Raw genomic sequence first — 25,205 nt, 5'->3', positions numbered from 1 at the left:
AGTCAGCAGAACAAAAAGGCATGGGTTTAGGATTGCAAAGAGTAATTTCTGCACAGATATCACAGAGTATTTCTTTAAGAACTGAAAAATGTTACGAGGAAGGGTGGTTGAGCCCTGGGTGCTGGATTTGTTTTAAAATAAAGCTTGAAGCTCTGATGGCAGGATAGTTGGGTGGGTATTCTGGAAGGTGAGATCAAATGGGCCAAAAAAGGCCCACAAATATACAGTCAATTCACTTTACAGTGTGTTCTGTGAAGTGCTTTGGGACATCCTCCCGACGTGAAAAGCGCTATATAAAATGCAAGGATTATTATTATTATATTATTATTGTTCACCAAACCTCTCTTGTGATCTTGTGAAATCATATACCATCAACTCCTTCTGTTCCTTGTATGTGTATAAAACAACAAACTGAACGATAAACTTGGTTCCCTTTCAACTGTACCTACAGCAGAAGCATCAGCCTTGATTATAAACTGAAGTCTGGCTGAGGGATGTGAACTCACAACCTTCTGACTCAAAAGGCGGGTGCGTGTGTCCTCCACTTGGAGTCAAACCTGCACTGCCAGGTCATGTGTGCAGCAGAGTTTTACAAATAAGTAAGATAAACCTGTTTTAAACATCAAGAGCTGCAAAGCTTTCCAGTACGTCCAGAGGCCTCAAGTTAAAATGCTCACTTGTACGTGTGCTTTTTGGTTTCTCCCAAAGGAAGCACAACAACAGGAGTCTTTTGTGCTGTTTCTAAATAGAGGATACTTTAGTGGTGCTTCAGGATACACATTTTTTCCCATGATTGCTGTGTTCAGGACCATTATAACTGGAGGAAAAACTGTCTGGATTCAGTATTTCTAAATTGTGTCGTGCCACATTTGTGATTTTTTTAAAAGTGCCTATTGCATCAAGAAATTTTTTTTCGGCACCTTTAATTCTTTAAAAAGGATTCTTTTATACACGAAATAGAGCGCTTTGAGTTCCAAAGTGTCAGGATGCGGTGCATCAAACGGGCAAACCTCAAGAAGACTGTCAATCAGACAGCATAGATTTTTGGAGACTCGAAGTATGACAGAGGGATCGAGGTGTGTAAATGTGTTGAGGGTCATTTAGTAGTAAGATCTTATTGTGGGAAAAGTATCAGATTTTAACAAAGTGCCACAAGGCCTGTCATGGAGTATCGTCAGTGTGTATAAGGAGAGCATGGTCAAGTCTTTACTAGAGCATGGTCAGGTCAGGTAATGGAATGAGGTCAATTCATTGCTGGAGGGCAGCAAAGTTATAGCTTATAGTGCGAGTAAAGAAACGGCTCACCAATGTGTCTGGCAGCTAAGTAGGTGAGGAATAATGAAACATTTGCATGAACTTTCAAATGCTGCTCCTACGGATGCTGCACACTTGGGGAAAACACGAGAAAACGATTCAGTAGCTGCAGTAAGGAAACATTATCACACATCTTTCTTTTTTTGTGAAAAAGCTCTTATAGATTGACATGTATTTTGCTGAATGAGCATGTTTACCAAGATGTAAAATGCAGGGCACAGGCTAAAATGTAGGACAAATCCACAAAGTATGTATGTAAACCGTACCTTAATGCTTTTGTCACTGCCTGAAGATAATTTGAAATTGTATAAATGTCTGTAATTTAAGTTTAGCAACGACAAGATGTACCTTATCATCGCCGCAAACCAGGTCTTTTGGAGGCAAGAGAAGGGATGTAAAATAATAGCAATAATCTTTTCATTTGATACAGCACCTTTCACATCAGGAGGATGTCTCAAAGTGAGTCAAAAGATTTGTTGTAAAGTGTTGTCATTTGTAGGCAAACCTAGTGCACAATTTGTGCACAACTAAGTCCTACTATCAGCCATGAAGTGAATGATCATTTTTTTTTTCTTTTATCTCAGGGGGAATGTTGGCCAGAACTCCGGGAGAAAATCCCTTGTTTATGAATAGTACCATGGGGTCTTTAACGTTCTTCTGAACAAACAGACAGGACCTTGGTTTAATGTTTCGTCCAAAGGAAGGGATCACCAACAACCCAGCAATTCCCCCAGCGCTGCACTGGATAGTTAGCTCAAAGTCCCAACATGGGGCTTGGTCCCACAACCTTCTGACTCAGAGATGAGCATGCAACTGAGTGTGCCAGGCTGGTGCAATGGCCAAAGATGTGAAATCCAACAGGAAATCTCAATGGTATCTTAAATATTTGACATCTTCCCACTCAAGTTTGATAACACAGAAGTTTTTCGTTTTTATTGATTCTAAATTTCCCCTATCAGGTTCTGCTATTCGACTTCATATCTCTCACACATAAGGAGTAAGTCGTCTTTACAGTACTGATTGCTGCAATTATGACCCTTGAATTTTGCCATGCCCTGTAACATCAAATGAAGCAGGAATGGTTTACAAAATTACATCAAACAGAGCAAGGTTTAGGTGAACAATATCCTTTTTTTGTGTACATATATATGCATATATGTGAAGTTATTTTTTTCAAGGAAAATTGGACTGTACGATTTAAACAAAATGGAATGCAAAGAGTAGGTATGAATATGGAATTAAATGCAACATGTAGATTGCACCCTACAACAATTTATATGAGCAAATAAAAATTCCTTCAAAAACCTATCACCTCTGAAATATCTATGTACATGAAAATATAGACAGCTAGTTTTTCGCTTAAAAGTGGAGCACTGCACGGCCCTTCATTTCAGGTTTATTATGCTTTCTGTGCCTTTCCTCATTTTTCACCAGCATTGCATTAAGTATTGATATTGATTTCTTGTAAATGTATTAAATGGATGACTAGCAGGTTTTTTGGCTATTGTTCTGCAGCACTTGTATGTAATTTATTACTGCTGCAACCAATGCCTGTGTAAAACAGCAGCTTTGTTTTCAAGCAAAACTTTGTTTTAGTTCAAGTACACATCTAAATTCTTCTTGTGTCAACATTTTTTTTTTTTTGGTCAGCTGGGTGCCTGACTCAAGAGGAAACCCATAGCCAGGCTTAAGAGTATCCAAACCATATGCATTCCACCTACATATGGAAATTCCCATGTGTCAGGAATAGAATGGCACTCATTCCCCACAAGCAAGCACCCTGCTGACCTAATCCCAATGCGTATTAAGCACAGGTTGGCGAGAGCCAAGGCTTGGTGACCCCCGAATGTGTGTTGGGGGTACAGCTGGAGTTTACTCAGCTAAAATTGCGTAGCTTCCTATTGGGAGCACTGTCTGGCAAGCTTTCCGCTTCTTGTCCAGCTAGGACCACCATACCAGCTTTGACCAACAGGGTTAATAGGAGCTGAGTGAGAAGAGTCTCTGCTCCTCCAGTTCCTGCCTGGCTGGTCTGTTATTAACATTTAACATCTCATCCAAAGAATGGCACCTCCATCAATGCAATGTTTCCCTCAAGACTGAGTATCAACTCAGACTGCAAGTTCAGAGAACTCTATAGAGTACCATAATACTGCCGGTATATTATGGCATTGCACTGATTGACTGACGTGAGGAGTCTTTTTGAAGTGTCTTGCAGAACACAAAATAGGATTCTGCATAATTATTTACTACAACACAGTACATTTATTTGTTTAGACATCTAGTCTAAATACGATATATATCAACCAGCGATGAGATATTATAAATATCTCTATCTATGCAGCTGACCGCTACTCATGAGTGACATCAGCCTCACAAACAGTGATATCTCTCATAGTCATCTATGACATGTCCTCAAGACATACCATGGTAGTACTTCATGGCAAAATACAGTGTTGCCCTGAGCACCTGACTGCAAGGCTGTCATCTGAACCACTTTAGCACAGTAGGCAGTGCAAGAGACAGAGCTTTTGCTTATCCCAGGAATGTGACTTCACAGCAATAAATGCATTATTGATTGCTAAACGAAAAACGATAGCTAAATTGGAGGAACAGGATATTTAAACTTATGAGAATGCCACGCAGCTTGATGAACTAGTTATTTAAACCTATATTCCGGTAGCTATGGTAAGAGAACACGCCATAATATTCTATAAAGTAAATAATAAAAATAAATAATAATCCTTGCATTTGATATAGCGCCTTATCACGTCTTTGAGACGTCTCAAAGCGCTTCACAGAATATATTGTAAAGTGAATTGACTATATTGTGTGGGCGAAAATTAACATTTACATTTCATTCATGTTACTTTGTGGTGCAGACACACTAACTTTGATTTAAAAACAGATTAGGATTCAAATGCTTGCCCGTTTGATGACTGCGGTGAAGTTAATTTGTAAAGTTTCTATCCAGCAAAAGAGACCTCGGAATTGGGGATTTGGTAGCACAATGCAAGGCCGCCTCAAAATGACTATAAAAATGGTCAATAGGGAAAATGGAAACATTCACACTGGATAAACTTGGTGGGGCTAGGATGGAAATACGGAGAAAACATACACATCTTAACGAACACTAAATCAACAGCAGGTACATCAACCAGCATCAGTGCATTTTGTAGTTCTTTTGTAATTCCAACGCATTTTGCAGCAACTGATAGAAGAATACGATCTTCGTTACACAGATGTCGAAGAAGTGCCATAGACGTAACTATTCACAGCGAAGCGTATGTAATCCAAGTGCACCATCTATATTTAGCAACCTGATACACAGTTTGCTAAGCATAGGTAAAAGAAACAATCTTGTGCATTTTTTGTTTGAGTCGCTGCTTCTAATCGGGACATTATTTGCCATCAACCTTGTGCAAACCAAGAGCTCCCATAGCATCACATCAGCTGATAGAGAGGTATACACCTCCATTGTTTCCGAACAGTTAATGCAAATCAGGCCTTGTGAACGTTTGTGCTTTCATTGGAAAGATGCAAATTGCGTGTTCCACAAAGCAAACTGCATTTAATGGTACAAGGAGCTTTGTTCATTCTATTGCAAACTGTTGACAGATTTCAAAAGAGATGAGCAAATTAATATCAGCAAAACAATGTATAAATAGCACAGTTTAAACTGGGACATTTGTAATGAGCACACCCTTTTTCTTTCCCAAGATCGAAATATTTGGAACTATTCAACATGCAAATTAAAAAAAACTGCAGAATTCAAGATTCATTCATTTGTGGTTTAGTATTCTCTGTGGTTTAAAATATGTAAACACAGAATCATTAGATTTAGAGACATGGAAAAGGCCTTTAAATGGTGTTGATAAATATCATTCAATAAAACTTTCAAAGGATGGACAAGAATCTGGCTCAATCTCCAACTTTCAATGCTCAAGCTTCTTATGAAACTCATTGTCTGGAGTCCTGTAGCTCAGTGGTTAGAGCACTCGCTTTGCAAGTGAGAGACCTGAGTTCAATTCCAGGCAGAGGGCGAAACCTTGGGCAAGTTTCCTTACTCCACACAGAGCCTAATAATAATCCCTCCAAAACCAAAAACAATAATTAAATTGGTCATTTTCAATCTACGACTGTTTGTGGGACATTGCTGTGCGCAATTGGCTGCTGCGTTCGCCCACAAATATACAGTCAATTCACTTTACAGTGTGTACTGTGAAGCGCTTTGGGACGTCCTCCCGACGTGAAAAGCGCTATATCAAATGCAAGGATTATTATTATTATTATTATTGTGGTATAGTTTACAGCCTCCAATATAATACATTTAACACAATCCCTCAATTACTGCTTCGTTCATGCTTTGACCTGCAGTTCATTTTTATGACAGGAATAAAACAAACAAGACCAGGAATAAAACAAACAAGACCAGCAATAACATAAAATAAAAACAGAAGTCGCTGGGAACACTCCGTGGATCAGGCTTCATCTATGGAGAGAGGAAAGTGAGTTAACGTTTCAAGTCAATGACCTTTCGTTAGAACTGAAACGTTAACTCACTTCCCTCTCTCCATAGATGCTGCCTGACCTGCTGAGTGTTCCCAGCGACTTCTGTTTTTATTTCAGATTTCCAGCATCTGCAGTATTTTGCCTTAAGACCAGTAATATTACGTTGAGCCTACCTGGGGTGAAAAGCCTAGCAGAGCCCAGAGGTATCCTGCAGACAAATTTCTGTGGTGTGAAAATTCAAGTTCGTCTGCCTCCTCTCGATTCAAAGCTATGTGTTGACAGCCAAGGTAGTCGCCTATCAACCTCTGCCCACCATTCAGGTCCAAAAGATCCCAGGTACCAATCCTGCCGAGTACCTCTTTCAAATCACAGATATGCCGAAATGATAAGTGACCTGAAGGCACATTTAGAAAGCAAAAATCAACATCAATCAACAACTACAACAACAACTTGCATTTACACAGTGCCCCTCACGAAGGGTAGTGTCCCAGATCACTTGACGTTGGTGGCACATGACACGAGCCGGGGGGAGGGGGAGGTGACGTTGGCGTGGTCGAACAGGAAGGTCTTCAGGCGCGACCTGAAGATGGGGAAGGAAGGGGCAAGGTGGAGGGACAGAAACGCAGGAAGCATAGGGGAGCAGGAACAGGAGGAGGCTATTCAGCCCATTGATTTATTAGATCTTTGGGAAAACTTTCAATCTCAATGCCCTGCCTTTTCACCGTACCTCTTTTTGATCAGAGAAACACAAAACGTGGGGAAATGTTCTTTTTTTTAACATTACACAATCCCCCATCTGTAACCCGATTGATGTTTTTCTCGACAATTTGAAAACCTGTGAATAACGCCCCGCAAAATGTAACAGCCCACCCCCATTTCCTTCTGTAGCACACTCTAGTTGTTTGAGAGCCAAATAAAAGCATGTTATAATGCGGGTGGTGCTGCAACTGGGAGTCCATTTACTTTAATGCAGCAGCTGTCTCCAGTATTTAAACTTCTATCGTGGCATTTTGTGCAATGAAATCTGGCACATCTCACGTTTTTTCAATGACTATGAGGCAAACTGAGCACCGTATGCATCTTATTTATACATTTGTGTACACTGCCGACTCATTTCAAGCAAGGTAATGTGATTTTTATTAACACCATCACAATTGTAATTTCCCATGTACTAATTCACGTCTAGAGCATCAGTAGGGAGGTTTGAATCATTTTCTAACAGTACAGAGAGCATAATATCGAAACAAGTGCTTCAAAATATCTGTTGAAAGATTCTAGATTGAGGGAGCCTAGTGTTGCTGTGGTATCTGTGGAACTGTATCCCAGCAAGAATCACTGGCTTGCGAAGAGAAGAGAGAATTAATTAGTTCCTGATGAAATTTCCAATTGAAAATAGGAGAGACTGGTTTAGAGAAGGTAATATACTGTATTCACAGTGGGTATGGGTATCTATTGGGCTTCCCTGATTAGCCAATGGCGATTGGAATTTAGAGGAAGACACATTTATCAAAAGTAAATCAGTACAGTCTCTTGAACAGCATCCGAATAAAGTTAACTATGTGAAATGTATTACTGCAAATGTTAGAGATTTATCACTAATAATCCTAATTCAAATCCTTCATTCCTGCTAAACCAGACTCCTTTGCAAAAGCATACAGGACTTTCAAATAGTCAAGAGCTGGGCTTCCAACATCAAGTCATCTCTAATTTGTCCATACATTTACGGAGGTGACTTCAAAGTGATCAGTCACATTTCCTCCTAAGGAGATCTGCCATTTCAGGGTTTCGTCCACATAAGTACACAGTCACTACACTTTACAATATATCCTGTGAAACCCTTTGAGATGACTTGAAAACATGATAAAGCTCTATATAAATGCAAGGATTATTATTATTTACACAATTGTGGAGAAATTCCACTGGGGTATACGTAGCATTTAGGGGGACCTAGAATTGGCTGAATTGTTGAATTCAGCCTTAGCTTTGAGGTCGGGTTTCTGTGGTTCCTAAAAGAATTAGGAAACTCTAGTTTGTGAGCGTAAACTGAGGCGTGCGGAGCAAAGAAACTTGCCCAACGTTTCGCTCTGCCGGGAATCGAACCCAGGTCTCTCGCTTACGAGGTGAGCGCTCCAACCATGATTCTTCAACTAAACGTGTGTGACTGGTATATTCTGTAAAAATACTGCATAAAAAGCTGTGTCCGTACTCACCAGACAGCCAATGCGGTGTGATAATATCAGCGATCCATTTCATGTAGCCTTCTTTAAAAGAACAAAGAAAGGATTCCACATTGCACGGAGCTATGACCTCATTTATCTGTAGCAGTTCTGGGTCCAGTTCAGAGCTGGGATTCAGAAAGACCACTCGCGGAAAGAAGACAGTCTGGCGGAGACACACACCATTTTTCATCAGGTGATTCCACAAATTGGATGTTTTGGTCTGCGGTAGAATAAGAGGCGAGTGAATAATGGTGGGGCAGAGAATGAAAAAAAGAGAAAAAAAGAGGCAGAATTTGAGATTCATGTATCAAATGCAAGGATTATTATTAAGTGATATTTTTCATATTGAATGGGTTGAATGGTACCTGATTGACTTACTCCCTTCCCTCTCCACCCCATGGTGAAGTTAGAGAAGCCAGGTACATGGCTTCGAGCTTCTACTTATTAATAAGAATTAAGCATGCTTTAGGCTTTGTGATGAAGAAAGATTTTGCAACCAATTTACAAAGATTTACAAAGAATGTACAGCATGGAAACAGCCCACTCGGTCCAATCAAAAAATATAGTTCAAGTTCCCAGAAGGGCGCTATATAAATCCAAGTTTTTGTTGTTGTTGCATTTTGTTGTTGTTGTTGTTGGAGTCTAAGGATTCACAGTTTTGCAGTTGTGCGTCCTGTTCTACTGGAAATGGTATACAGAAAGTCCAGGTATTTCACTCAGACATAACAGGCATCACAGAATAAAACAAAAACAGAAGTGGCTGGGAACACTCAGCAGGTCAGGCAGCATCTATGAAGAAAGGAAAGTGATTCAACATTTCGGGTCCATGACCCTTTGTCAGAATTTCAATCAGTTCCGACGAAGGGTCGTGGATCCAAAACGTTGACTCACTTTCCTTTCTCCATAGATGCTGCCTGACCTGCTGAGTGTTCCCAGCCACTTCTGTTTTTTTTCAGATTTCCAGCATCTGCAGTATTTTGCGTTTTGATCACAGTAAGAAGCCTTTGTATGCGTATGTGCCTGGTTTGAGCATATATCCCATAAGTAAAAATGAAGTGCTGTTGTCTAATCCACTAACACAGATTTTCCAAAGAAGGTCTGATTTCCTATGTCCCCGAAATCAGTTTATAATATAACCTGTCAACATAATGCCAATGTGATTAAATTTTTCTGTCAAAGAAGCAAAGCCTATGCAGTGCACCATTAATAACATTGTTGAATTTTCGGTACTTGATCTTATCTTGAACTTTACGATATTCTGCATCAAACAATATGCTTCGATGATTGTTATCTGGACTCTGAATGCAAAGGAACTTTCTATATTTAAGAGGGAGGTTTCTCCCAATATGTTAGTTTATTTGGGAACCCTATGTCAAATCGTTTTGGACTTTATTAAGCTGTATTGAGAGGACGGTAGAGATGGTATTCTGGAGGGATGAGGTCAGATGGGCCAAAGGACCTTCTCTTCATCTAAACCAACCTTGTGATAATTCAAAGTCTTTTGATGGTTCACCTTTTATTTCTGCAGTTGTGCTTCCATGTTGTGCATCCTCTCTATATTATTCAAATCCACATCTGCTAAATTAATAGATATTTGATACATTTGGCTGGGTCACTGAAGCAATACTTGCCACTTACTGAAAACAATGGAGCTCGTGAAGACCTATACATTATTCTACTCATTAATAGGGGTTGCGCTGTTAATCCCACTTCAGGCTTTGTGATAAAGAAAGATTTTGTCACCAATTTACAAAGATTTTCAAAAAATGTACGGCATGGAAACAGGCCACTCGGCCCAACCAAAAAGTGTATTAAAAATATTCAAGTTCATAGAAAACATGCTCCACTTCTCTGAGCTCTTATTCATTTAAAGTTTCGGAAAGCCTGGCTCATTATAACAACTGGGGGCCAAGAATCAGAGGAGAAAGCAACCTATATTTTCTATCTCCCTTTCAATGACAGCACTTCAGTGAGGATCTTGACCGGTCACCTCACTAGGGTGCCTTTGGCAGCTACCATTTCCTTTCTTTAAGCCTCCCTCTTCTCAATTTACAAGATTGGTTCAGATGAAGAGTTTATTTCACGATCCATTTTAACACTCTCACAATTGAATTTCCACTACTCTGCCCCTCGCAAAATCTGTACATGCACAAAGCTCACATTAGGCCCAGATGAGTGCAAGAGAGAGAACTATAGCTCCCTGCTCTGAATTGCTTCAGGCAGCATAAACCAGGTTATCGAAGGTGCTTGCCTCAAAGATGCCGCGCTGGACATGCATTTCATTATATCCCTTCTCAATCTGTTTCCCCACTTCCGCCCACATTGTGACCTGCAAACAGATAGATTATCGCGTGCACATAATGAAGCTAATCGCACAACAGTACCACTTTCCAGTTTCTTTTACTAGTTCTCTCAGTGATCAAACAAATCTCCAGCATAGGACTGCTGCTGTCATTGTAACCTCATTTTACCTACACTCAATATTCCATTAGACTGATACCATTCAGGCAAAGTGCCTGACCGACTAACCTACCGACCAACAGAAAGGAAGCTTATTATTAGCAAGTCCTTTTAGTGCTCACTAATAAGTAATGGAAAATATTTACATCTTAGAAACAGAATGCCTCCTTCAGCGTGTTTAGTCCTGCTCTGCTGAGAAGCTTCATGGCAATCGTTTGTAGGAAAAGATTTCATTTGTCTCCCCAGCAAGTGGTGAAGTAAGTTGTTTCAGATCAACAACCATAAAAATAACTGTTCACGTGATGGGAATGGGGATCAGGTCATAGCACGTGGCTCTCACAAGGATAAAGGCAGCTGTAGACGGAACCTTTCTGGGATTCTTCCAAGCAACAGTTATCTCTTGCAATTTCTCTTAGAAGCAATAACACTGTCCTGAGAAGCGACATGCATGCAGTATTTGATTTCAGTTTAATTTTAGTTCATAAACATTACTCGGAAAACACATTGCAGCCGTCGAACTTAAGGGGTCATGTTACAGCTTGCAAAAATCAATAGTATCAAGGTATTAGAGCTGGGGAAGGACTTGACAAACTATTTTACACTTTCCAGATCCACAAATATAATAATGATAATACTAATCTTTGTATTTGATGCAGCACCTTATCACATCTTTGAGATATCTCAAAGCTCTTCACAGAATATACTGTAAAGTGAATTGTATATTTTGTGGGTGAAACGCGGCAGCCAATTGCGCACAGCAGTGCCCCACAAACTATCTCCATTATTTAAATGAAATTCATTAAATTAAATTCATGAAATTAATTTCATTAATTAAATTCATCAAATTAAATCAAATTAAATCCCCCAATTAACACTATTTTGACTAGCAGGATATTGCCTCTGTAGAAAATTTGACCATTTGAAAATTATTAACCAAAATTGAGAGTTCTCATAACAATCATCATCCTTGCATTTGATATAGCACCTTTTAATGTTATGTAAGTCAGTGCTTTAATGACACAGTCAGTGGACTATTATATGTTCCAGACTAAACACAGCAATCAATTTTCTTACAGCAATGTCCCACAATCAGTAAATTACCAATTTTATTTTTGGGGATTGTTGTCCAGGAGAATGGAATGTAAGAGCCTAATAAACTTGTGCCAAAGAACAGTTTTATTGCTTTACCCCTTGGCTGAAACAGATTTGAAAATTCCACCGGCAATTAAATTATGCCTGAACTTTTCTGGAAATTTCCTTAAACACCACAATGTAGCCTCCAGACAGAGCCATGTAAATGCTTCATAGTTCAGTGTATTAATGTTGTTGCGACTGTGTGGCAGTGCATTTCATTTTTTTTACAGCAATGGAATGCTCAGACACAAATAATCCTTCAGAATGCTCACTATTGGAAAAAATAATATGATTAGGCAAGGCAACTATTTAAATTCCAGAAGAGGTAAATCATGTCTTAACAAGTTAAAGAGACAAGTTAGTTTACAAATGCCATGTGAAATTCCAACTATTATTCCTGAAACTAATGGAGTAATTGGATGATGAACTTTAGCAAGAGTGATTCAAAATCAAATCTACGGGCTAAAATTCTTGTCCGAAAAGTGCCCTTTGATGCCTTTAAAATGTGGGAATGAACAAGCGCATTTTGATCCAAAGTGGTCGTCAAGAACCCAAAGTTACATAAGCACACCAATATTACATTCATTTTAGTAAAAGGTAATAACGAAACTAATGATCTTTAGATAGGAGCCTGAAATTAGGTTTCATTTTGACAGAGACAATGTTTACTTGACAGCACATCTGGAATAATTACTTCCCCGTATTGCACACAATTAGCAAAATTCATTAAAAATACAAGCAACTGAGAAGCTTTAAACAAAAGGAATGGATAGGTAAGGGTTTGAGATACTCACAGATCTAAATTATGAAGTACTTCCAAAAGCCTAAACCCTAGCATTTGTCAGCATTTAGCTTCATTCTAGAGAAACAATTATACCTATCCAGAGGACATGACTTGAGTCTGACAGCTGTGTTGAGACACTTGTCTTCTTCAACAAGCATTATTATCGCAATCGAGATGAAGAGCTTTGCTCGGTTAAAAAAGAACAAGTAGTTCCAATGGCCCTCCTGCTCAACCATGGAGACTTAGGCTTCAAAAATTAGCTTTCGCCTCATTTAAATATTGAACATTAAAAAATTAAATAGCTACATTAAAAGGGGCAGCACTTTTGTACTGAAGGATTTTCAGTCACATGCAGCACCTCAAATAACAGCATACGCATATGTACCAGAATATTATTGCGATATCGATCAGGGCTCTTTATCCTCCCCAGTGTATAAACACGGTAACCACAGCAACACTACCTCTTAACTACTTCATCAACCGCTGAAACAAAAATGCTTGTCAGTATCCTCAGCCCAGTTAATCCGGGAGGGAAGGAGAGAGAGAGAGCATCTAATGCTTATTAAAAAATTCTCAAATTGAGTGGTGGCCAAAACTATTCGCCTAAGTATTCTCTACGCTTTATAGGAGTTTGCCTGTCCAGGCTGTCATATAATTTGACTGAAATGAAATGCTTCAATATTGCAGAAGGTTTCAAATGAACTACCTGTACTTCTAAGATTACAGTCAGCAGAATGCTCAAAACTACATGATAGATGTCAGTGGTATTGTCCCGAAAGGGGAATAAACAATTCTTATGCATTGAATAAGTGTATAAATGACAGTCCTGAACTTTCAGTCCACATAATCCAGTAGAAGGCAAGCTTTGGTTAGTATATGTTAGCACTGATAAGCTATTAAAAGTAAATTGGTGAAATTATCCTATGAGCTGATAGATGGTTAAAAGAAAGTCTTATAATTATTAATTTTATTATTATCGGTCATTCCTCCCGCTTCCCTTAGTCCCTACCTCTCCCAAATCAGGTGAAAATCCTCAACTGTCCAGCACCTTGGGACATCAACCCAATGTGAATGGTGCTATAAAAGATAATTTGTTGTTGTATTAATGATGATAATAATAATAATCCCTGCATTTGCTATAGAGCCCTTCATGTCAGGAGGACATCTCAAAGCTCTTTGCAGGATTTACTGTAAAGTGTGTGGTGATTTTTTTGTAGGCAAACGCTGCAGCGCACAGTAATTTAAAATGACCATTTATTAAATAAATTGGTACAGTATCTACAGTCCTCATTTGTGATTCTTTCTTCAGCAGAAAAGAAAAAATCTTCTCTCAGAATCAGCGACTTCGGATTTAAAAATTCTATTTATTGATCACTTAAGAGAATTCTTCTCTTTTTAGGTCAACAGAATGAGATTCTCATGGTGACCTCAGGTATTTGCAGTTGACTGTACATTGCTACTGTTTTGTTTGTTGTTAAGAGACACCCTTGTTAAGGTGTGAAATATTCTGCTACGTGCCCTGCAACTCTCTATTTGTAATTGACCAGCCTGTTTTTTACATTTTAAGATTTTAATTTGCGCAAGTGATGCCCTATTCTGTCCCTATTCTGTTCCCTAGATCCTACTTTCACAAATATATTCATAAAAAGTAGCTTTCCATGTCAAAGAAATTAATTTAATTCTGTGCAAAAATGTCACAGTCACAAGCGTTACACTGAGTCCATTGAGAACACTAGAAATGTGATATAATTTAAATGGATTTGTAAGGCATATTGCACAAGCCGGCAATGTTGGTAAAAGTTATTAATATTAGTTCATGATGCAAGATCTAAACGCTTATTTTTACGCATGACATTTTTTTTAATATACAAGGAAAGCAACAGTAAATGCACACACTTAATGCAAAGCCTGGTCAAGCATATTATAATATACGTGGCATAAAGACTTATGGTGCCTTACCCAATTTAAATGCACCCATATCTTAGTTGGACCTACCCCTTAATAATTGGTTCAATAGGAATTTCAATCCATTACCATTAAGCAATTACTGGCGTGTTAAATCCATATCGGAGAATGCAACTAGGCATTAACACTTCCTACATGAACGTTGATGTCAAGTCTATTTTCTGCCTGGCAATAAGTTATTGTGAAATGTGCTGACATTCCAAAAATTGAGCTCAAGATCTCCAGCTTGCTTGAGGTGAAACAGAGGGCCAAAGGAGATAGCATAATAAAAAGAGAAAAATACATTGAAAAATGAAGGAAAAGAGCAACGAGAATTGAAAGATATACAGGTATAACTAACAAATTTATACAAAAATAAATGGGCATGGTAATAAAGCAGGTGCTCGAATGCTTTGAGAGAAAAATGATCTTAGTGGTGATTTGAATACTGCAGTTGTGATCTGAATGTCGAGGCACTGAAAGTGCCTTTTAGTTGATCTGTGTTTAACTAGTTGTTGAAGCTTATTAATGAAGTGCAAGACACTTTTAAAGACAGGTGCTAATATTATTTGATTTGCCCAATGATAATGTAGTTTTATGATTGACAACAGTCTTATTTGCACTTTTAGTATCGCTCCAGTAAAATCACAAATCACATCAGTTTCCTTCTGTCCTGAGCAGATTATCTTAACTCTTGGGTAGCTATCATGTCTAAGCAAACCATTATCACCCTGACCCAAGTAGTCCTACAAGTTTTCAGCTCATGCATCTTGATACTAAGAATAATACTTAATAACACTGAGAATAAGCACTCCATTTACATAGCATTTTAGACCATTTGAGATTTGCCAAATTGATAAATTCTTCAGCCAATGTGAAAAAGGTCTTAAAAAAGTTGCCCCACCTTTCAAAATGGACAGTAGGGACTTGGGAAATAATTTATAGACGTGAACAAGTCTATCACTGAAGCATTAAAATGCATTCAAACAGGCAACACAAAAACAATGTTACATACCTTCTGTGACAGTGCTACACAAATCCTTACCTTAATTCTCTGGACGGGATCAGCAAATTGTTTGACTGAAGTGTTTTTGATCATTTCTGAGCTCTCTGGTGATTCTAGCAGCCAAAAGTCATCCTGCATGGATACCTTACCCCGCCAATTCCTCAGATCCAGACAGAACACTCCTTGTCCTAAAATATCACCAGTGAAGTCAACGGAATAGATTATAAGAGCATGAAACAATGAAAGTTATTTGCTCAACTGAAACAGAATTGGGGATGCTCCACTACACATGGTGTATACAAAATGTCTACTCAAAATTGGGCAATTAAAAAGCATATTGATTTTTTTTTCTTTTCTTTTTAAATTATAATTTTCCAGAACAATAGTTATTTATTTGCTTTAATGAAATCAACCCTGGTAAAGTTTTGAGGTTATCCACATTTGGCATTGTTGTCAGATGTAAGGCTCCAGTGGCTGCTATTGCCCAGAGGACGGTAAGATGTTAGAGAGGAAACCAATGTTGTCTGCATCAAATTCTGTATATACAGATGAACGGTTGAACATTGTAGCAGAGTGTGCCATGTGTGCAATTGGCTGCCGTGTTTCGCCCACAAAATACACAGTCAGTTCATTCTACAGTATATCTTGTGAATCGCTTTGAGACATCTCGAAGATGTGTTAAGGCGCTATCTATATCAAATGCAAATGCAAGGATTATTACGTGGAACCCAAAAGTTAAGATGAGATTTAAAACTACAACTCATACCTGTGAGAACAACCACATTGATTTCCTCTTTGGATTTCTGAAACTGGTCTGGAACTCGGAGGTTGTAGAAAACTGCTTCTTTTGCCAGCCCACTCAGCAACCTTTAAGAAACAAAATGAAAACATATTTCCTATTAACGCCTCCAAACATAATTTAAAGAATTATTTCACTGTTGAGAACAGTTGATTTATGGAACAATCGTGGCTTATTTTCAAGCATTCAGAAGGGAATTGGGACAACACCTGATTGAACAAATAAAATTCAGACTGAATCCAGAAACAGAACTTTGAAGACAAGGATGAATGAGCTGAATAATCTCCTTACACCTTGTTCAAATTCTTTATTATGAACAACTACAATATTGACAGACAGTGTGATGACATAGCTAATTAACTGTGGTATGGAATGATGATGTGTTATTGATAGGGCAAGAGTTTATGCCTGTGATTCTCAAAGCAGTCACAGCAGTTTTCAATCCTGGAGGTGCAATCGGTGAGCAGAAACCATGCATTCCTCATAGAGAGAGAGAAAGAGGTAGATTGGAGCATAATCCACCTCAGGCCACTCTGGCGAATCGCAGAGACCTGGGAGTGGGTCACCTATTTATTCTGTTAGCCACAGTTATGGTGCATGATGGGCCTGAAGCAGGAATGGAAAACAAAACTCGGTCCAACAAATAAGTTGCAGTCGAGAATCTATTCAGTATCAGGAATAATACAAATACACACCATAAAACACTGCTTGTATACTGTTGGGTGGACACCTTACCCCTGCTTGAGTGCAGATTAGGGTGGCCAGAACACCAACTTCCTCTCCTTCCCTGTGGGGGAACCTCTGTATGTGGGAGTTCCCCAGTAGAAGGCCATTCGGCCCATCACACCTGTGACGGCTCTCGTGATAGCCATCGGTCTCAAGAGCCTCCTCTTCGATTGCGCCTTCGGTCATCCTCCTACACCTACCCTCCCCGCCTTCCACCCCTCCTGATCGCAACATGACTTTCCCGCGCCTTGGGATGTCCTCCCGTTGTGAAAGTCCCTATACAAATGTAATTTGTAGTTGTTGTTGTTTAGACCCACCAATACCCCTTTACCTCATATCCTTCCCTTTTTTTTTTCCTTGTTAATTCACTTTACAGTATATTCTGTGAAGCGTTTTGAGACATCTCGAAGACGTGATAAGGCGCTATATCAAATGCAAAGATTATTATTATTGTGCTTTATTGCCAAAGAGTTAAAAGAACACACACCGGAACTGTAACTGGGTTAAGTGGCTTAATGCATAGACACTTTCCATTGTACCTTAGCTTTTGGAGGAATTTCTGAAATGATTGGATTTCAAGCATTTTCTCTTTGTTTTCTGGAAATTCAGCTGGTACACACGCCTGACGCACTTGTACCAATCGACTTTCAAACTTCAGCATCTTGAGCAGGTCCACATCTATCAACAAACCTGCAGTCAAGAAAAGCCCATTACTTTCTGCTGTATTTTTCTTTCGTAATCGGTTATCCTTTTCGCTCGGCAAGTCCCCTCGAGTTCAACCATAACAAAAGCCAAGCATGTTTCTCTCAAGAAAGACTGTGTGAAGGTGGGAAAAATGCATCAAGGTGATTTCCGGCATGCAAACTGGTGCCACCCACACTTATGCAGCCGATTATGTATCAAATGAGAATCCCCCAAAAACTCAAAAGAAAAAATAACTGAGAAAAAACAATCCACATATCACACACTGGTACAAAGCGTTCGACTAGATTTGCTAGATTGAAGACCATTGCTGCCCACGATAGTGTTTTACAACCTGTAAAGAATGTGGAATAGCATTATTGCATTTAGTCCTTACTGCTGCAGAATGCCGTCAATCCTACTCCAACTTGATCAATAAGCTGTTACTGTACCACAAGGTACAATAGAATTTTCTCAGTTTTTTTTCCCAGATATCATTGGTTTGACTGCATCGTGGCAGGAATGGTGCCTTACATTCTTACCCTGGACATGTGCTACATTGCAAAAGGTAATATAGCTTTACCGATAACAAATCGTTTGGGGAATGCAGCTGCAAAGTGCATAAATAACCCATCATTCATATTTGCCACCAGTCGTGTTAAAATTTAAGCTGATTCTAGTGCAAGATAATGAAAGTGAAATTTTTAAAAGTCGATGTTTTCAAGATGATGGTTGACAAGCAGATCATATGATCAAATTGGAAGCATAATAGGCTTTCTGTTAGCACTCATCCTCATATTCCTCCCCCTCACCTATAAATACTTTCATGCCATAGCACCTCCTTATCTCTTTGCTCTTCTCCCACTGTACTCTTTTACTCACCCATTCCACTCAGATAGCTCAAACCTGTTGCACATAATTCACCATTCCTTCGCGGACATCAGTGTCTGAGCCTTCAGCAACTACTCTCCTGAGTCTTCCACTCTGTACCCCTCCGTCTTGTCCCCTCTTTATCTAAAAACCTACAACTTTAACAGCACTTACAGTCACCTCATCACCTCCCTTACTCATTGTCCGATTCTGTCTTTTGAAGTAGTCCGTGACATTAAAGACACTATATATTGATACAATATAAGACACTATTCTGCAGTATATAACCAGTTTCTTGACCTTTGCCTTTTTAATAATTGGTTTGTTTGCTGTCACAAAGTGCTTCTGAAATACAGCCACTGAATATATATATTCTCTTGACAACATAGGCCACTGTATGACTATTGAGAGCCTTCGAACAAGTTTCTTACTATACTGAGCTCATGAATAGGATGCCAGGACCAGTGTGCACAATGAATACTGCACGAGTAACTGTGCAAATACGCTTTGTGATCTTTTGTTACACGACTTAAGGAAGAATAAGCAATTAAGTCAGGATGTAATTACAGTTTCCGAACCAGTGTCCCCTATTTCAAAGCACGAGTAAAGTAATATGTCGCTCTCACCAGTTCAAAACATGTCCAGGTTTTCAAACAGTTTAACAATTTGTTCCACTCAATTCTGCCAGATGAATTGCAAATACAGAGTTAGTACAAGCACTCTGAGTCACTTTGATACAATAAGGTACAAGAGCGAGTTTTCAAATCAATTATAGCAAAGGTCTACTGTAGGTGTAGCTTAAATACTGATAGGAAGAGGCAAACATTTGCAGTTTGGAGAATACTGAATGCAACCTCAGAACTTCCAGCAACACTCGCTATTACTATATTAGACTGAACATACTGTACAAGTCTTTATATAGTCCACGGTATTATCACATTAGTTGCAACTATAATTGCATGAGCCATATAACAGATTACATGCATCACAAAAACAGTATCCATGAAATCCTGTAAATTGGATACACCAATCTAAAAGTCACATTTCCAACTTTACTTTAAAGTACAATTTATGCACTTGATTTTATACGCCACATGAGTCACTGATTAGGAGACAGAAAGATTACACTCACATGGCACAACCTTACACCACATGGAACAGTTACACTGTCACATGAAGTAATGAAAGTCAGAGCTAAAATTAACTTAATTTTTCCTAATTTTACTTATATATTTCAATAACATCCGACAAAATCATACCAGAACTATTCACATTTCTATGATAACCTATAACTAAAGTAAATAAGCAAAGAACTCTTAGCAAAATAGCTATCAATATTTTTCATGACAATACTGTATTTATAACATCTAAAACAGGTAGATACAGCACTTAAAAGGAATAATCATGGATGCGTAATCATGAGCAATGTTTCATTAAAAAAATGGATAAAAAGATCATGTTTCAGAATTCTTTATTTTTGGAAACCAGGGCACTCTGCTAAGTGTTTTTCTCCTACAATCTGTTGGTAAATAAACATTACTCAGATATTGAATTTGAATTTCAGTACTAACTAGACTGGCTGCAAGATGTTCTGATTTCTAAGACCATACAAATGTGAAGTATCCCAACCAATTCTCACTGCTCTTATTTTGGTGAATGCACATCCCGCACTTTCCAATTCCTCACCTTTCTTCTGCATTCAAATTTATCTCACTTGGATCAAATTTTGCAACTGACTCAAACTGATAGTAATCAAAGACTTATTAAGCCCTGGATCAACTGTATTGTTCAATTTTGTGCGACACATTACTGACCCGATTGCTCAGACTCACCTACTGTGTAGAGTAGCCCTTTCCATTGACACTTCATCACTGTGATATCATTTTATATACTTCCATGAACTTTGATTAACCCAAGCCATTTTACTGTCACCAAGACACTTCTTCCTTGGCTCATCTGTCCCTGGTTTATTCTCAAAGGCTCTCCATCCATGGATCAATATCACTTCTGTATTTTCTCATTGTTTATATGTAAGATCATAAAACAAACAAGCCTGGCCCAGTTCATTGATGTGCAATGTACAATACCACTGAGAGCCAGGATACAGGCTTTTACTTGCAATTCTCTCCATAGTGATTTTTCTTCTTATTTTATTCTATGGAGATTCTCCCACTAGAAGTCTCAACCCATCATAACTAAACTCATGCCTTGCTTATACCGATTTCTGTTTTTGTTAGAATCCTTTTGTGTTTCAAGGTCTTTCTACTCCACTAATTTAGCAATAATTTGGTCGCTCAATCCACAGCTGTTTATGGGACACTGCCGTGTGCAATTGGCTGCCGTGTTTCGGAAACAATATTTACAGTCAATTCACTTTACTGTATATTCCGTAAAGCGCTTTGAAATGTCTCGAAGACATGGTAAGCGGTTACATCAAAAGCAAAGGTTATTATTTTTTTAAATCATATTTCTTTTTCAATTTCAATTCTAACAGGAATTTTTCACTGAACATGAAGCATCCATGTTTACAATTTGTAAAACGCATCATGGTCAACACTAGATGTACAGTCAACAATTAGAATTCTAATCAAAGATCACATTCTGTTGATTTTGATCAAATATTCTGAATCCAAATTCACCACAAAACTTACAAATCCGTCCAAATCAATTTTTTAAATTCACTACTTGTACATCCCTAGTATTCAGTTCAAGTTACATTACCGTACAACTGTAAATAATGATGTTAAATACGCACTAATGGATGCCAATATTGAGCTTATAATGTGCTCTTTTTCTCTTACATTGTTCAGTTGTTCACCACACAAGCACAGCATGTCCCCCGTTTGAAGCAATCCACAGTGTAAGAATGACTCAAGCATATAATGCAATGCACTCATAGTGACGGTTACCTAGAATTCAGGGTTGAATTCAGATTACAAATGGCACTGCTTTCCATTTTCATGCAATTTGAATTCACCGCACTCATGGACTTTCCAGTGGTTTGTGTCAATAAAATGCCTAAAATTTTTCTCTGCACCCGGACAATACTTGATGTTTCACGGCATCACTAACAAACAGTTTGGCGTTTGCGTGGGTGGGTTTGAACAATGAAGAAAAGAACAGGAGAAAATATACTTACAACTTCAGCCCACGAATGCCTTACGCTAACAGTAAACATGCGGCTTCTGACAGATATCATGACTCATTCATTGGCAAAGTCTGGAACGCAAGGGAATGATTCCGTATATACACACACACACACATACGCACTCATACGCACACACACACACAGTTGTCAGCTGTTACTTTCCATCGGGCTGGCGTCAACAACACATGTGCTTCACTCAGACAGCTGGTCAACAAAGGGCTATGCCATTGCCAGCCATTCGCTATGTTTCTGCACTGCGAGGCAAATTCAAATCCTTTATACAGGGTGACCAAACAGATGTAATTCTGCACAATACAATTTTTTTCCATAAGGAGTGCTTTCTTGTGTGCCACTGGTAATAATGATAATAATAATCCTTGCATTTGATATAGTGCCTTTCATGGTGGGAGGGTTTCACATAGTGCTTCACAGATGTGCTGTAAAGTTTAATAACTGTTCATTTTCTAATGATAATGAAAACAAAATGTTGGTCAAACACTTAGTCATTAAAGAGAGGGCCCTATTAAAGATTCTAGTCCACAATCCAGATCTGTTATAAATTTGATTAGATGTGAAGACTTGCATGGTTATAAAAGCAGATTTGCAAAGTGTTACGAAAGTGCTAATGTGTGCAAGTGTGCTTGCGTGTATCATTATATAACATTAACTGCAGTAATCTGATTATTTCTCTTCCTATTCAAAATTTTTTTTCGCATTTACAATTCGAACAGTTCTTTGAGTCATGATTGAGAAATGGGCACAGATCTAATTGTTGTGGAACTTTGCACTATGTGCAATCCAGACACGATGACTCTCTGTATTCTCCCTTGAGAGTCTGTATTTTGGGGCGGTGGGCCTCAGGGGTCAAGTCTATCACAACACTTTTTTTTCCAGAGTATCTTGGAAAAAACAATAGACGGTCTAAAAATGACCTTGGTTGTATTTTGACACCAGTTCCAAAGGTGAGAGGATAAAGGATAAAAAAGAACAGAACAAAAGATTTACATTTTTGTTTCGCTAGATGAAGGTCGATAAGGGATTTCAAGTGAATGACGCATTGAATAAGTGTCCACAACTGCATTTTAAAGTGGTTCATTTCCTTTAGTCCTTTCCAAAACTTTTGTTTCTGCTTCAGGGGCATTAAGGGAAGTCCTCACCTCACCCCTCTTCGAAATTCAATCTCTTGCTTTTTTGTGTCTCAGATGGTGGCAGAAATATCTGAAAGGTAATTCATCATTATAGTTCACTTGGAGAGCGTTGCCACTAATTAGCCTCACATAGTTATCGATAGGAGTTTGCGTGAGCTTGCGTTATTTACTTCACTTCCCAACCCATTCAACCAACAGTTTATCTGTCTTTCTTCACAAAATAACAGTGACATTTTGCAGATGTATAATTTTCCATCTAACCACAGGCATAAATACTGTTTGTGTGATAGAGACACATAAAAAGTAAGTACCGATCTATTGCAACCAATGTCTTCACCTGTATCAGGGTCAATTTAGTATTCTAATAATTTTCTCGAAAGAGCGAACATTTCACAAGTTGAGAGCCAGCTGTCATTGTCAGAAGCATTCAGAAGCATTTCTAATTTGCCTAGAAATGTTTCCTGCTTTACACCATTTTGTGTGTGAAGTGCCTCAGCTAGCCACAATTAAACTGAATTTGAATCCCCTTGTGCGATCAAGAAATTTCTACATACAGTTAGACATTTATCAAACAGGGGAATGGGTGCTCAGAGTTGTGTGCTAGATGTAGCTACCAACTAATTGGAGTGAATGAGCACTAAAATCCGCAATTACCACGCTTTGAGAGTTGGCTGCATCTGGGGAAATTCTGTGTGTGCAAAGTAACTCTCAAAAGCAGCCACAACATCATGATTGTTTCTAGTGTTCATTTCACCATATCTGCTGGGAAAAAGAAATACCAAACACAACACAAAAAAGCAACGACATTGCACCTTTTGCCCAATTATAATGTCAAGCAGAAAATACCGCTGCGTTAATTTTCCAAAATAACAAAGGGTTTCCAGAGCAGTCCTGTGTTACTGTTTTGTTGATATCGTTATGGATGAGCTGCTTGCAGCATTTACCGTTCAGAATAAGAGGTTTTGAAATAATTGCCCATTCTGCTGTACAGTGGAATGCAAATTGTGACCTTTACACCACATGGGAGAAGCTCTGAGGTCAGGAGGGTGATGACATGATTAGGCGGGGAGGGGAGGAGGCAGAACGACTGCTTTCTGATATGCTTTCCACACCCACTCCAATTTGCACACAGTCACAGCCTTTGAAATGAGCCTAAAGCGGCAATTCTCCTCAATTCGACTCAATACAGGAGCAAGTGCAATGGGGCAAGATGGCACAATGCTCTCTCTCTGTGTGCCCAACTCATTTAGAAACAAAAATAATATACATGCTTTAATGAAGGCAGCTTGCAGTTTTTATTGGATTCTTTACCCAGCCAGTGTACCAATGCCAGAATCGTTTTCCGTTCAGCAAACTTTATAAATTGCTACTGTTCTTAAAAGCACGGAATACTTTTGTGACACACCATCTAAATGACAGGAGAATCTAGTCATCAGAAAAACAAATGTTTTAGTCATTTTAATTGTGCTCTTTTCCACTTCTGTTAAAAGCACAAGTGAAACTCACCTCTCCGCATCCCTGAATTACAAAAGGGTTTAAATGCAGTAGTGCTCTTCAAGCAGTCCTTTTCTGACTGGGATTTATTGCATTGGACCTATCGGTGATTTGTGTTCAAGATGAGTAGACATGATGATCCGAGTCACCTTCCTCTGCAAACATTATAGGATCCTATGATCAGAATGAGGATCACGAGACAACACATTTGTTGTAATGCAGTAATATCAAAAAGGAAATTCTTCCACTCTTTAGTTACGCTTCCAGGAATTGAATTATTTTATGAAAAGCTGACCTCTTCAATCTTGCGTATGGTCACCTATTTTGCCTATTTTGTAGGAAAACGCAGAAGCCAATCTTCATGCAGCAATGTCCCGCAATCAGCCTTGAAGTGTATGACTAATTTTATCTGTAAGATTGTAATAATAATAATAATCCTTGCATTTGATATAGCGCTTTTCACGTCGGGAGGACGTCCCAAAGCGCTTCACAGAACATACTGTAAAGTGAATTGACTGTATATTTGTGGGTGAACGCGGCAGCCAATTGCGCACAGCAATATCCCACAAACAGTCGTAGATTGAAAATGACCAATTTATTATTGTTTTTGGTTTTGGAGGGATTATTATTAGGCTCTGTGTGGAGTAAGGAAACTTGCCCGAGGTTTGGCCCTCTGCCTGGAATTGAACTCAGGTCTCTCGCTTGCAAAGCGAGTGCTCTAACCACTGAGCTACAGGACTCCACATTGTAGGCCAGGATACTGGGAGAAACTTATTTTTCTTTTCAAATAGTGCTGTTGCTTCTTTAATGCCCAACTGAACAAGCACTCCGGGACCCTATCCCGCGTGAAGGGCACTATTATAAATGTAAGTTGTTGTGTTGTTGGCAGGTTTAATGTTTGGTTTAGTGTTTCATTTGAAGGACGAGACCTGTGACAATGCAGTGCTTCTCCCCAGCACTGCACTGAAG

The 25,205-nt window shown here is 38.8% G+C and overlaps 1 protein-coding gene across 4 annotated transcripts in view; it reads right to left on the bottom strand.

The window, feature by feature from the left end:
• si:zfos-911d5.4 overlaps positions 1-21,656 on the bottom strand; it is a 59,518-nt gene extending 37,862 nt beyond the window's left edge. For 2 of the 4 annotated variants that reach the window (XM_007903934.2, XM_007903936.2), the window contains exons 1-6: positions 21,586-21,656; positions 17,435-17,585; positions 16,137-16,237; positions 15,410-15,558; positions 8,034-8,262; positions 5,997-6,217 (exon numbers count right to left, since the gene is read on the bottom strand). In XM_007903934.2, coding sequence (XP_007902125.1) covers positions 5,997-6,217; positions 8,034-8,262; positions 15,410-15,558; positions 16,137-16,237; positions 17,435-17,556 — 822 coding nt within the window. In that variant the 5' untranslated portion in view covers positions 17,557-17,585; positions 21,586-21,656. Of the gene's footprint in view, positions 1-4,882; positions 4,920-5,996; positions 6,218-8,033; positions 8,263-15,409; positions 15,559-16,136; positions 16,238-17,434; positions 17,586-21,247; positions 21,354-21,585 lie in introns of those variants that run through there. The other 2 variants (XM_042336963.1, XM_007903935.2) reach the window with 2 other exon arrangements.
• Positions 21,657-25,205: the final 3,549 nt, after the last annotated feature.

This window comes from Callorhinchus milii, unplaced genomic scaffold (genome assembly GCF_018977255.1).
Source record: "Callorhinchus milii isolate IMCB2004 unplaced genomic scaffold, IMCB_Cmil_1.0 Scaffold7, whole genome shotgun sequence".
In the NCBI taxonomy this organism is placed as follows: domain Eukaryota; kingdom Metazoa; phylum Chordata; class Chondrichthyes; order Chimaeriformes; family Callorhinchidae; genus Callorhinchus; species Callorhinchus milii.
The sequence above is the reverse complement of the archived record's forward strand: the minus strand, read 5'-3'. Positions and strand labels throughout refer to the sequence as shown.